Below are 14,748 nucleotides of genomic sequence, written 5' to 3' on the forward strand. Positions count from 1 at the left end.
CCCCTACGCCGGCGTCTCCGTCCCCCCTACGCCGGCGTCTCCGTCCCCCCTACGCCGGCGTCTCCGTCCCCCCTACGCCGGCGTCTCCGTGGTTTGCTTCAGACGGTCTCACCTGCAAAGCCAGCTGAGGACATGTGCACCACTCCACTGTTAGGGACGAAGACACCATTGAACGTCTCTTTTGACTTTTTGTAGGCAGCAAAATAAATAGCTCTACAAGAAAAACAGAAGATAAAAAAAAGGGTGAGAAATCAGATTCTCTCTTTAAAATGTATAAACAAATGCATCTACCAGTATATTTCTCAGTGAGTGGGTGTCCATCTTTCACGGTGTTTTATAAAACGGCAGTGCGTGTTTATGTAACATCATGTTTCCAGGCGCTGCCTGAAACCTGTGAAGCAGTAACAGCAGCCGTTGACAGAGCCAGCTAAGCGTGCCACGTGGGTCCTGTCCAGAGCAGTCTGCTATGCTTCTGGAACAGTCCATCCCATACAGTGTGTGTGTGTGTGTGTGTGTGTGTGTATCACAGGCAGCAGCAGAATGGGTTGAATAAGCACCGAGGCAGGGCCAGGGGGTGGTCGAGAGAGAGATGGGTCTGGACTAGTGCTATTCTCATTCTGAATGCAAGGCAGGGTTTGGAAGCTGGCTGATAGCATGGGGGCGGGTCAGCTGGCTGATAGCATAGAGGCGGGTCAGCTGGCTGACAGCGCGGCTCAGCTGGCTGACAGCTGACCATCCCTCTGCCCCATGCTAACTATTTCTGGGAGTGAAATAATTTTGACGGTACGTTGGTGAGTTTCCAGAGTGACCCCCCCCCCCCATTCCCACCCTGCTTACTGAGGACTGCTTACTGTTACTGTACAAACCCAAGGAGTGTAGAAATGTCTTATCTGAATGGCAGCGCTTGTAAGTTGGGCGATGGCATAATGCAGAGAGAGAGGGACAGACAAACCCCTTAGTGAGGACTGTATACTATGTACTGTATACCATGTACTGTATACGGTGTACTGTATACCGTGTACTGTATACCATGTACTGTATACGGTGCATTCTGGAAGTATTCAGACCCCTTCACCTTTTCCACATTTTGTGGACTCGAGGCTGTAATCGCTGCAAAAGGTGCTTCAACTAAGTACTGAGCAAAAAGTCTGAATACTTATGTAAATGTGATTTTTTAATTGTTTACTTTTAATACATTTACAAAAATTTCCAAAAAACTGTTTTTGCTTTGTCATTATGGGGTGTTGTGTGTAGATTGATGGGGGGGGGGACAATTTAATACATTTTAGAATAAGGCTGTAACGTAACAAAAATGTGGAAAAAGTCAAGGGGTCTGAATACTTTACGAATGCACTGTCGAATCCCCATTTACGGCCACCGGTCTGTCCTCCCTCACCCCACCGCTCTGACCTCGTATGACTTAATTAAACAACACAGCAGTAATAATATGTTGCAGTCTAAAAGCTGGTCCTCGGTAATGACATGATAAAAGGGTGAGTGTGTAGGTTGTTACGGGTGTGGACATACAAAACACATCCACACCCAAACATTACTTACACCAAAACGAATCCACCCTTTCAAATGCAGTCCGTGTCTCATTTAGCAGGCTTACCTTGAAGGGGCCACCCCAACAAGATTGGGACCCAGTCCCCGGAAAAGCGACCGTGGTCCCTCTTTTTCTAGAATTGACCTAAAAACGGGAAGAAAAACAAACCAGTTAATTGAATATACACTTTAAAAAATGTTTGAATGACAAGAACATCTATTTAGGATGTGTATTCAGTAGCAGGGACCACTGTGGTAGGGTTCAAGACGTTTGTACGGTCAATCCGACGTCTGCATTGGCCACACAGTGGCTACTGCCATGGGTATATTGTTCAATTTATCGTTAGTGATAATTCAGTTAATTAATCGTGATATGAATCTCTTTCCCCCCCCTCCATATCACCCACCTCTACAGAGTTTGTTTTGGACAAGACCCTACTCTCAGCCCAGTACCCTTTGAAACTGGAGATGCACTGTGAACTCTGTCGCCTCTGTGGGATTGACTTCTCTCACACACACACACACACACACACACACACACACACACACACACACACACACACACACACACACACACACACACACACACACACACACACACACACACACACACACACACACACACACACACACACACACACACACACACACACACACACACACACACACACACACAGTCCAGTAGCAGACAAACAGGCCGGGTGAGAGGACACACAGGGACACAACAGGACTGATACATTAGTCCCGCACTCTGCTGTAAAACAAACTTTATTTAAAAGGACTCTGTTATTCCCACCGTTTGTTTTCCCACCCTGTAACGACGTAATTTTGTTCCAATAGATAAAAAAAAAAAACACCCTCCAGGCTAAGGAAATAAAAGGATTTAAAAAAGTTAACATGTTATGACTCAACAGGATATGGATTTACAGAGTTCAAAGAGTATTAACATTTTACCTTTGAAAACAGACCAACAACGGCGTTTGGAAGCGAGTCGTGGTAATTCCAAGTGACTCTACAAACCTTCAAGCAACCTTATACTGTCGTTACAGACAACACCACTGGATAAACAAGGATTTTGGAGAGAAGAGGTTCATTCAACAATTATTGGCGAAATTAACCAAAATGGATGCTCGAAGGTTGTAGAGTCACTTGGAATTACAATGGCTCACCTCCAAATGCCATTGTTGGTCAGTTTCAAAGGTAACATTTTTAAAACTGCACTGGGTGAACAGGTTGAGAATACTATTTGAGCCATTCCCCTCTGAACCATTCAGCTGAGTCCAGTYCAGACTGGTTCAGTCACATTCAGCCAAAGGCCTCCAGCACTAAACCCTTGAGGCGAGAAACATGAGAAACCACATTTCGGGGACGTCAGTCGGCACGGCTCCCTCCTCGTGTTCAATTTTGGCAGAGGCACAGTCACACCATCACTCTCACCCAGTCTGTGTTCTGAGGCAACCCTCCCTGGGCCTCGGGGGTGAGGGACATTTCCACAGGTGGCATCAGCACTTACATAAGTGTCCTCGCTGCACTGTGCGTCAGTGCGTGTGCGTGCGTTCCCCACAGCTGGCAAACAGCTCTTAGATTAGAACAAGATACTCTTTCATCTCTAGTATTTGTGTATAAAACAGGATAACGGTAATGGCCTTTAAATTAATAGCGTCAGACGTCAGAGCCAGAATATGCTAGTGTATAGACGGGCCCCCATCAGACAACGGGCCCGCGTCAGGCAGGGTAGGAGACGGGCCCCCATCAGGCAGGGTAGAGACAGGCCCGTTTCCTCCTCTTTAGACAGGCCCGTTTCCTCCTCTTTAGACAGGCCCGTTTCCTCCTCTTTAGACAGGCCCGTTTCCTCCTCTTTAGACAGGCCCGTTTCCTCCTCCTCTCTTTAGACAGAGTGGTAGAGTAAAGACACAGGCCTATTCACACAACTAGGGCCGCATCCCAAATTGCACCCTATGCCCTACAGTACACTACTTCTGACCAGGGAACATAGGACAAAACATTCTTAGCCTAGTCATCCCTTGTGGCCTGGCAGCCCCGTGGGTGGCCTGGCACAACCACAGATCCGGAAGGCTACATTCTGCAGCAAGACAATGATCCAAAACACAAGTCTACATGAAAATGGTTAAAAAGCAACACATTTTTACGTTTTGTAATGGCCCAGTCAAAGTCCAGACCTAATTCCAATTGAGATGTTGTGGCAGGACTTGAAAGGAGCAGCTCGTGATTGAAAACCCACAAATGTCTCTGGGTTAAAGCAGTTGTGCATGGAAGAGCGGGACCAAATTCCTCCACAGCGATGTGAGAAAACTGATCAACAACTACAGGAAGTATTTGGTTGGAGTCATTGCAGCTAAAGATGTCACAACAAGTTGCTGTTTATATATTCAGAACTACATTCCTGTAAAGCTTAGACAGGATCTCATGTTAAATACTGTTGAAGTAATATGGCTACAGGTTCATCCGCCTCACATAAAGCCCATTCTGGTGGGAAGCTGCTATAGACCACCAAGTGTTATTAACAGTCACTATCTGGACAAKATGTATGAAATGCTTGATAGTGTATGTGATACCAATAGAGAGGTATATTTTCTGGTTGATTTAAATATTAACTAGCTTTCATCAGGCTGTCCACTCAAGACAAAGATTCAAACTGTAACCACACGTACACATGGATTTTGTGTTGTAGATAGATATGTGGTAGTGGAGTATGGGTCCGAGGGGACACAGTGTGTTGTGAATTCTGTAATGAATGTATTGTAATGTTTTTWAAATTGTATAACTGCCTTAATTCTGCCGGACCCCAGGAAGAGTAGCTGCTGCCTTRGCAGGAACTAATGGGGATCCATAATAAACCCCAGGAAGAGTAGCTGCTGCCTTGGCAGGAAGTAATGGGGCTCCATAATAAATACTAATTGAGTGGAATAGGGTGTTGAATACCTTTGTTATTTTATTTAATTAAGTATATTTGTTGTTGTTATTTGTAAACTCAGGTTCCCTTTATCTAATATTAGGTGTTGGTTGAAGATCTGATGATAACATTCAGTATCAAAAATATAGAAAATCAGAAAGGGGACAAATACTTTTTCACAGCACTGTACACAACATGGTGAAGCCATTACCACAAGACCTGTAGCAGCCCCATTCCAATACGAAGGAGGGACAACCCCTTACCGTAAGACCCATAGTAGACTAGCCCCATTCCAATACGAAGGAGGGACAACCCCTTACCGTAAGACCCATAGTAGACTAGCCCCACTCCAATACGAAGGAGGGACAACCCCTAACCGTAAGACCATAGTAGACTAGCCCCATTCCAATACGAAGGAGGGACAACCCCTTACCGTAAGAACCTAGTAGACTAGCCCCACTCCAATACGAAGGAGGGCAACCCTAACCGTAAGACCCATAGTAGACTAGCCCCACTCCAATACGAAGGAGGGACAACCACTTACCGTAAGAACCATAGTAGACTAGCAACACGCTAAGAATAAGAAGAGGGACAACCTCTTACCGTAAGACCATAGTAGACTAGCCCCACTCCAATACGAAGGAGGGACAACCCCTAACCGTAAGAACCATAGTAGACTAGCCCACTCCAATACGAAGGAGGGACAACCCCTAACGTAAGAACCATAGTAGACTAGCCCAACTCCAATACGAAGAGGGACAACCCTAACCGTAAGACCCATAGTAGACTAGCCCATTCCAATAACGAAGGAGGGACAACCACTTACCGTAAGACCCATAGTAGACTAGCACACGCTAAGAATAAGAAGAGGGACAATCCCTTACCGTAAGACCTGCACCAGGCCAGGTGGTGTAACGGTGCCCGAGCCTGGTCTGATGACTCCAGTACCATTGAGCGTACCCAGCTGGACCTGGAACACGGGCCCGGAGCGCGAGGCCTGACGACTGCAGCCTGGTCTTCAGCACCTCCAGAGGACAGGTCACGATGGCTCCCACCGTGCCGCTACATCTGCAGAGAGAAAGATGGGAAAATACAGTAACATTTATAATACAGTAATAATATACTACTAATCTCAGGTCATTTAAAGTCAGGTTTACAACATCTACACAGAGAATAGGAAAACATTAATACGGCATTAATTAATTAACATGGCGAATGACAATGGAGATTGAGCTCCAATAACGGTGGAAAGGATTACCAAATAGATTTCAGAAAGTGGAGAGCCTTAGTTGTTGCCCTATGCACCTGAACCAGCCTTTTGTCAGGGCATGGTAGACTATAAAAATACAAAAACATGTATTTACATTTGTGCAATTTGTATTGTGGTATGATTATACCGGGTGAAGYAGTCCTGCTGTCTGTTGCAGTGTTATCAGTGAGATTCAGTTRGGTCACAGTTCTCCTGGATTTCCGCAGAATTGTTTTTTTATTTCTCCCTCTATCAGGAAATGTAATTTACCATCAATATAAAGAACAGTAGCAGCTACACAGTACTTTTATGGCATTACTAAACGAGTCAGTGTCATGAACAGGCTCTCACATTTACTCTATACACATCTGGTACAAAAGGTCATTGAACCAAGAAGCTCTAATTTGACTAAAGCTACAGAGAGAAGAGGTTTTACAGCCTAAGCCTACATAGCCGTTTAAAAATGTCCAAATCATGCACTTAAATGGATGAACTAAAAAAAWWAAAAWWAWTTAAGTGAGGAAGTCTTGCGTCACAGAAGATATTAACCTCTCTACAACCCCTGTCCATCCAAGACAAGGCGTGACAGAGGGAATTATATTCATTTTGCCCCGAGGGGGCCCCGCATTCCGTCTTCCAACAAGGTCCAGAGGTTCTTTTCTTGCTGTTTCGGTGATTATTAGCGAGCTAGACACAGTTCGGATTTGGTTTTAGTGATAAAAAAAATATATATATATTTATATTAACTTTAAAAACGTACAGGGCCTTCAGAAAGTATTCATATTACTTGACTTTTTCCACATTTTGTTACGTTACATATATTAAATAAAAAATTAAAAAATCCCTTGCCTATTTACACACAATACCCCACAATGACATCACAATACCCCACAATGACATCACAATACCCCACAATGACAAAGTGAAAACATGTCTATTGATATGTTTGCAAATGTATTGAAAATCTAAATTTACATAAGTATTCACACCCCTGAGTCAATACATGCTAAAAAAGAATCACATTTGGCAACAATTACAGCTTGCGAGTCTTTTTGGGTAAGTCTAAGAGCTTTGCACACCTGGATTTTTTAAAAGTCTTCAAGCTCTGCCAAGTCTGTTGTTGATCATTGCAAGAAATCCGTTTTCAAGTCTTACCATAGATTTTTAAGAGGATCCATCCTCAGCTCTACCATCACAGCCATTAAACTATGTAACTGTTTTAAAAAGTCACCGTTGGTCTCCTGGTGAAATCCCTGAGCGGTTTCCTTCCTCTCCGGCAACTGAGTTAGGAAGGACGCCTGTATCCTTGTAGTGACTGGGTGTATTGATACACCATCCAAAGTGTAATTAATGACTTCACCATGCTCAAAGGGTTATTCAATGTATTTTTTTAAAACATTTCTTACCCATCTACCAATAGGTGCCCTTCTTTGCAAGGCTTTGGAAAACCTCCCTGGTCTTTGTGGTTGAATCTGTTTGAAATTCACTGCTCGACTGAGGGACCTTACATATAATTTGAGATTTTTTTTAGACATTTGTAAAAACGTATGAACAATAAAACAGAAAACCTTAATTACATAAGTACTCAGACCCTTGGCTATGACACTGAAAATTGAGCTCATGTGCATTGTGTTTCCATTGATCCATCCTTGAGATGGTTTCTACAACTTGATTGGAGTCCACCTGTGGTAAATTCAATTGATTGGGCATGATTTGGAAAGGCACACACCTGTCTATATAAAGGTCTCACAGTTGACAGTGCATGTCAGAGCAAAAACCAAGCCGAAGGAATTGTCCGTAGAGCTCTGAGAAAAGATTGTCGAGGCACAGATCTGGGGAAGGGTATCAAAAAAATGTCTGCAGCAATGAAGTTCCCCAAGAACACAGTGGCCTCCATCATTCTTAAAATGGTAGAATTTTGGAACCACCAATACTCTTCCTAGAGCTGGCCGCCCGGCCAAACTGAGCGATCGGGGGAGAAGGGCCTGCTCTAAGAGGTGACCAAAAACCCGATGGTCACTCTGACAGAGTGTTCCTCTGTGGAGATTGGAGAACCTTCCAGTAGGACAACCATCTCTGCAGMACTCCACCAATCAGGCCTTWATGGTAGAGTGGCCAGACRGAAGCMACTCCTCAGTAAAAAGACACATGACAACGTGATTGGAGTTTGCCAATAGGACTGACAATGAGAAACAAGATTCTCTGGTCTGATGWAACCAAGATTGAACTCTTTGGCCTGAATGCCAAGTGTCACGTCTGGAGGAAACCTGGCACCATCCCTATGGTAAAGCATGGTGGTGGCAGCAGTATCATGCTGTGGGGGTGTTTTTCAGCAGCAGTGACTGGGAGACTAGTCAGGATCGAGGGAAAGATGAACGGAGCAAAGTATGAAGAGATCCTTGATGAAAACCTGCTCCAGAGCGCTCAGGACCTCAGACTGGGGCGAAGGTTCACCTTCCAACAGGACAACGACCCTAAGCACACTGCCAAGACAACACAGGAGTGGTTTCGGGACAAGTCTCTGAATGTCCTTGAGTGGCCCAGCCAGAGCCCGGACTTGAACCCGATCGAACATCTCTGGAGAGACCTGAAAATAGCTGTGTAGTGACACTCCCCATCCAACCTGACAGAGCTTGAGAGGATCTGCAGAGAACAATGGGAGAAACTCCCCAAATACACGCGCCAAGCTTGTAGCGTCATACCCAAGAAGACTCTGGGTTTGTAATCGCTGCCAAATGTGCTTCAAAAATATACTGAGTAAAGGGTCTGAATACTTGCATAAATGTGATATTTCCATTGGAAAATTTTCTAAAAACCTGTTTTTGCTTTGTCATTAGGGGGTATTGTGTGTAAATTAGTATTTTTTTTAATGAGGCTGTAACGTTACAAAATGTGGAAACCGTGAAAGGGTCTGAATACTTTCCGAATGCACTGTGTGTGTATGTGTACACACACACGTTTATAATACACTGAACAAAAATATAAAACGCAACAATGTAAATTGTTGGTCCCATGTTTCATGAGATAAAATTTTTAAAATCCTATAAAATGTTCCATATGTAGAAGAACCTCTTAAATTGTGTATAAATTTGTTTACATCCACATTTGTTTACATGTTAGTGAGCATTTCTCCTTTGCCAAGATAATCCATCCACCTGACAGGTGTGGCATATCAAGAAGCTGATTAAACTGCATGATAATTACACAGGTGCACCTTATGCTGGGGACAATAAAGGGTTAATCYAAAAWGTGCCGTTTTGTCACACAACAATGCCACGTCTCAAGTTGAGGGAGCGGACAATTGGCATGCTGATTGCAGGAATGTCCACCAGAGCTGTTGCCAGAGAATTTAATGTTAATTTCTCTACCATAAGCTGCCTCCTACGTCGTTTTAGAGAACTTGGCAGTACGTCCAACCAGCCTTACAACCGCAGACCACGTGTAACAACGCCACACAGCCAAGACTATGGGAGGCGCAAGACCTGCTGAGGAGTATTTTTGTCTGTAATAAAGCCCTTTTGTGGGGAAAAACAAATTCTGATTGGCTGGGCCTGGCTGCCAAGTGGGTGGACCTATGCCCTCCCAAGACCACTCATGGCTGCACCCCTGCCCTGCCCAGTCATGTGAAATCCATAGATAAGGCCTAAATAATTTTTTACAATTGACTGATTTCCTTATATGAACTGTAACTCTGTAAAATATTTGTTAATTTGTGCATGTTGCATTCATATTTTTGTTCAGGATAATATTATATATTTTTTTTTTTACTCAAACCACCCGCAGGCCGGATATGTTTGAGACAGATTTAGGTCGGCCGTTTTGCTGAGAACAGAGTACTGCTTCTCCTTTAAAGGCAGGTTATATTTTTTTTTTACTCAAACCACCCGCAGGCCGGATATGTTTGAGACAGATTTAGGTCGGCCGTTTTGGTCAGGGATCTCGTCAACCACGGTTTGCCAGTGCTGTGATAAGATAGTGTAAAATAATGAATTTGAGGAATTTATCTTTGTTACCAAGGCTAGCTGCCCAGTTTTAGGAATGATACCGTTAATGATTCAACTTTTCAAATTAACTGCCAATATGCCAACATTCCATTCAAACAATTCCGCTAAATCCTCACCCATAAACTAACATCGGCTGATGACACCTTACACTGATTATCTTAAAACCGGTGTAAGGGCAAAAATCTAAGTRARCATACCCCGATTAAAAACACCTGTTTTTCTGAGCAATCTTTCAAATGATTAGGACATGCAAAACGCCTTTTTTTTTCTAAAAATGTAGCGTTTAATTTGTTCTGTGCATGTCTTAGCACCAGCCTCCCTCTTTGGCGTGACTGAAGTGAGTTCGGAACATGTCTTAGCACCAGCCTCCCTCTTTGGCGTGACTGAAGTGAGTTCAGGAACAACTGAATGTATGCGTACTAGAAGTTGTTTTCACATACAAACGTTACATTTCTGAACTCAGAATAAAATATGCTTCCCAAAAATAGCACGTTGGCTGTGGAAGAACATTTATTCAGATTGGCGATTTTCTGCATCTATCAAAGCGGCATAAAGTAGCCTGATTTCAGATATGTCCATGTAAAACAGGAGTATCAGGGGATTCGTTCCTCTTACAAAGCATGTAAAAGTTTTAAACTTAGAATCTGACTATCCAAAATAATMACATTACTGCATGTAACTGTACTCTGTGACATTTATAGTATGTTACATATTTTAGAGGCTATTTAGACAGMACATTTGTATCAAACCGATATAAACTATTTATAATTATATGACAATATTTTAGATTGACAATTATATTACACAATTTCTGATATATCACATCTGATTGGTGGAGGGCTACAGAGATGGTTGTCCTTCTGGAAGGTTCTCTCGCATCTCCACAGAGGAACTCTGGAGCTCTGTTAGAGTGACTAGACGTCTGAAGGGCACGTTGTACCGAATGCAACTGCGTCCGATAACAAACRCATAGCTATCCATTCACTCGGCTTATCATAAGCATCTCCTAGCGGTCTGGGACACAATGAGGAAAAACCATACTGTGAACGAGACAGAGTTGCATAACCCTACATGTGACAGTGATATGCATGTTAAACACGGTATGGCAACAGGCCATATCATGGTGTCCTCCAAAGTTAACATTTTGAATCAGTTCCAAATGTGAAACTAGAAGCCACCATTAAATAGAGCATTAATTTACTAGCTCAGAAGAGACCATGGCATGTAACAGCCTGTGTAAATACAGTTCTCGATGTCATGTCTGCAGTCAGTGTGCAGCTTGGAAAGGCAGGCTAGACTCTTGGATCGCAATCCCAAAATAAATGTACTATTGCCTTGACAATGATATTCAGTGTGAGCTTGTCATTTATGAGGTTTGCTCTATTCTACTAATAGCGACTAATATATATTTTTTCAACTGTAATATTATGTTCTGATTTTATAAATAAAGTAAGCGTTATTACCATTATCCTCACCACTATKGTACTTCTTAACATTGGCTGTTCTAAGAAATTTTGGGCCTATATAGACATAACTATATGACTGCCATTTCTATTCCTCTGTGGGTCCAATACAGGATCATATATCCCCAACTAAATGGAACATCAGGTCTAGGTTTTGAATAGTGCTTTTCCAAATGCCAATAGCTGTCAATGGGTGACCTTGAGTGACAAAACCCCTACTAGCTTCCAAAAAATCTTGATAAACTTCCAAGTTCAAGCCGGATAATATTTTCTCATGAATTGCTAGCTACATATTAGCTCAAATACATTTTAGGTAACTTTTGAAAATCTTTTATACATCTTAGAATATAATATATCGCTAGCTATAAATATAGTAGATTCCTCTATTCTAAGCTGCAGTAGCTAACACGAGACAGCTTGCTAGCTGCAGCACTTTACATGGTCACATGGATGACTGATTGACTGGGAAAGATTATGTAACTGGAGGACATATTTTAAGGTCAGAATAGACTGCGACACTTGCCAGTTAGCTAATGCCACATCAAATGAAAACATTAATACTCTTGGTTGTATTCGAGTTCATATCTCAAGTGTTAGGACCTTCGTAGAAATAGAGGTCATTACAAATGGCTAGGATTTCCACATTTCCTGTATAAAGTTAACGCTAGATGGATGGGTAAACTAGCGACGYTTCATAAATCAATATCCGGTTGATTAGCCTAGCTAGCGGTGAGAAGGACAATAGTTGGCCACCTGACATTACATAACTAGACGAATGATACAGTAAACAATAAACACTTGTTAGCCAGTTAAAATACTGTTCTGTAACCTTTGGCAAAATTGCTAAAATCACACTGTACACCATTAGAGTTAGTTYGCAACCTCATGCTGTAGCGAGCGAGGCCTTCTCACTCCTTGAGTTGAGGGCGAGTAACGTTAGCTTGTTCATCACATTTCGGTWTGGCGAGAATATGACTCGTTTGGTCAAGATGGGGCTCAAATATCCTAAAACGTCAACGCAAGYTGCCGAGTACCCATCAATCTAACACAATAGCTAACATAATTTACCACGACAAAAGCAGAAGCCGCTAGACTATTTTAAAAATATTCAGGTATACTAATGCTAGCCAGATAAAAAATTCGTAAAGGAACACTTACCCCCCTGCGAAGAGATGTAATAGCGTATTATTATTATGTGCCATTTTTAAAAAATATAACCATAATCTTCTTTGTCTTCTCGTAAATGTAATCTCTACAAGTCAGAGGCGACAATGTGGTTTATCTTGCTCATCAGCTGTTGTCACTAGCCAGACGTCCACCCGGCTTTCTCTGAAGCGTTCCAAAATCTCACTAGTGTTCTGCCAGCAGCACGAACGATGACGTCAGTTGCGTATGGTAACGAAGAAACCTTCAAAAAATAATAGCCTGCATTTTGAAAGCATTGCAATCTGGATAACTCATTCAAAAAAAGATTTTATTTTAATCTATGGCCACTTTTATTGTGCCAACATAAAAATTCAATAAGTAATTTCTGAAAACAAATATAAAATATGTTCTTTAAAAATTTTTTTTTAAAGACAAATAATGAACAAATATGTTGACATTGGTATGTTGAGAATATTGGGCTGTAGAGGGAAAACTTTTCTACCTGTCTCAGCTAAAGTGGGGTGGAAAATACTCAGTAGAGTCTCTAACCGAATATGGTTTGTTTTGGAGGGGGACTGGAGTCAATAAGTATCCCATATACCATTGCATTGCAGTGAACAGAGTGGGTGGAGTTAAAGCCAATTTATGCTTGATCCGAAAATGTGCTCGGAGGCTTCGTATGGAAGGTGTGACACGATTGTGGAGCCTCCAGAGGCATGCAGAGGCCAAATCAAGCTTCACACTGCATCGCCGTGTGCCTCTCAAATTTTAACAATGCGGAGGGCTCGGAAGACTCTGTATAGCTCTGCATTGACATGATTAGTTGACGGTAGGTGGTGGCAGTACATCCTGTATAAACACAAACTTACTTCCATGACAACTTCCTTCACAATAGCTCTGCTCTGCTCTGCTAAGCACAAGAAGTATGAAAGCCCTGACGTCTGCGGAGGCTGCATCGCAGTAAATGACCATGCAGAGCCTTTAAGGACTCACCAGCACTCTGTAATAAACCCGTTGCTCAGCACAAGAGACCCATTTAAATTTTGCAGACTCTATTGAGTATGTCCAATAACACATTTGTATTTCATTAAAAGTGTATTTCTTTAAATATAGCCTACACAAATGCTTTCAACATAACAGTATTTGTGTAAACTTTCAAAAGAAATGCTGATATAAATAATACACTATTAAAATGAAGATTTCAAATTATCCATTTATTTTTTCAAAGGTGGTTTCAGTGCTGTGAAAAACAGTTMTATTGCACTGTAGTGCAAAGCAATTTTTTGTTGTTGATATTCCCAGTTTAGTGTTTCTTTGCAAGGGGACTCTTATGTTGAAAACAAATCCGCGATCATGCTAGCAGGATAATATCCTGCTGCTAGGAGAACAGTAATCAAATTCTGAAGAATCGAATTTGCGTCATAGGGGCTGGTCGGGGGAGTTGACGGTGACGTGGAGAGGTCTGGCAACAACTCAGATCGGGCCTCTATTTATTTATGGCAAAAAGATTGACCAATTGATTGACATAACAGTTGACCACGGAGAGAGATAAATCATTTATTCAACCCAAAGGAGTGCATCTGATGTCCTATCCTGCCCCTCTTTTAGTCCAGGTTACTGATAAGAACTGGGCAGGTGGAAATAATTGTAAAGGGTTATATACCTTATAACATGTTACTTTCACTTAGCCAGTGTCCTAAGTGAGTACATAAAGATTTTATGCATTTTTAGATAATTGATGTTAAAGATAAAAATACATTTTTATTAAAAATTATAATAATCAAGAAACTTTCAAATAGTTTGACAACCCTGTTTGAAAACGTTTTGATATCAAACTCAACCGTTTTCTTCATCAATGGAAGAGCTAAGGTAAACTCTGAGTGAGCATCTCTCTGAAATATTTTGGCATTCAGGTCCAAACAGTTATTTTCTAACTACTTCTACCAAGGGCAAATATGCATAGATAGTTTCATTCAAATCAAAAGGGGGTGAGGTCAAAAAGGGATTGAAATCAAATGAAAGACCCAGAGGGGTTAGCAAAAGGAGGTCTTGATGCATACAGTGATTCAACTAGTGGACAGACCAGACAAGGCTAGCTTTAAATCCATAGAGCTGTATGTCTACACCGGGTCACTAAACCTGGTGACCACACTTCAGAGAAATCATATGGCAAGTGCCCAATTCAAAATTCCAATCCAAGTCCCTTACCCCCTACCCTTCAGCACAATCATTGACCTTACCCCCCAAGTCACTCTAAGAATTGAAAGGACATTTAGTTAGCAGGCCTGGTAGAACATCAGAATCCCCCCTGGTAGAACATCAGAATCCACCCTGGTAGAACATCAGAATCCCCCCTGGTAGAACATCAGAATCCCCCCTGGTAGAACATCAGAATCCCCCCTGGTAGAACATCAGAATCCACCCTGG

General features: G+C 42.2%; 1 protein-coding gene across 1 annotated transcript in view; it reads right to left on the minus strand.

Moving 5' to 3' along the window:
- The window catches only part of LOC111966867 (solute carrier family 25 member 33), a 15,865-nt gene extending 3,400 nt beyond the window's left edge, over positions 1–12,465 (minus strand). Inside the window, 5 exon segments of the mRNA XM_023991827.3 lie at positions 113–213; positions 1,613–1,690; positions 5,344–5,438; positions 5,440–5,527; positions 12,334–12,465. Coding sequence (XP_023847595.1) covers positions 113–213; positions 1,613–1,690; positions 5,344–5,438; positions 5,440–5,527; positions 12,334–12,377 — 406 coding nt within the window. The 5' untranslated portion in view covers positions 12,378–12,465.
- Between the last annotated feature and the right edge of the window lie 2,283 nt (positions 12,466–14,748).

Source organism: Salvelinus sp. IW2-2015, linkage group LG7, assembly GCF_002910315.2.
Source record: "Salvelinus sp. IW2-2015 linkage group LG7, ASM291031v2, whole genome shotgun sequence".
Lineage (NCBI taxonomy): Eukaryota > Metazoa > Chordata > Actinopteri > Salmoniformes > Salmonidae > Salvelinus > Salvelinus sp. IW2-2015.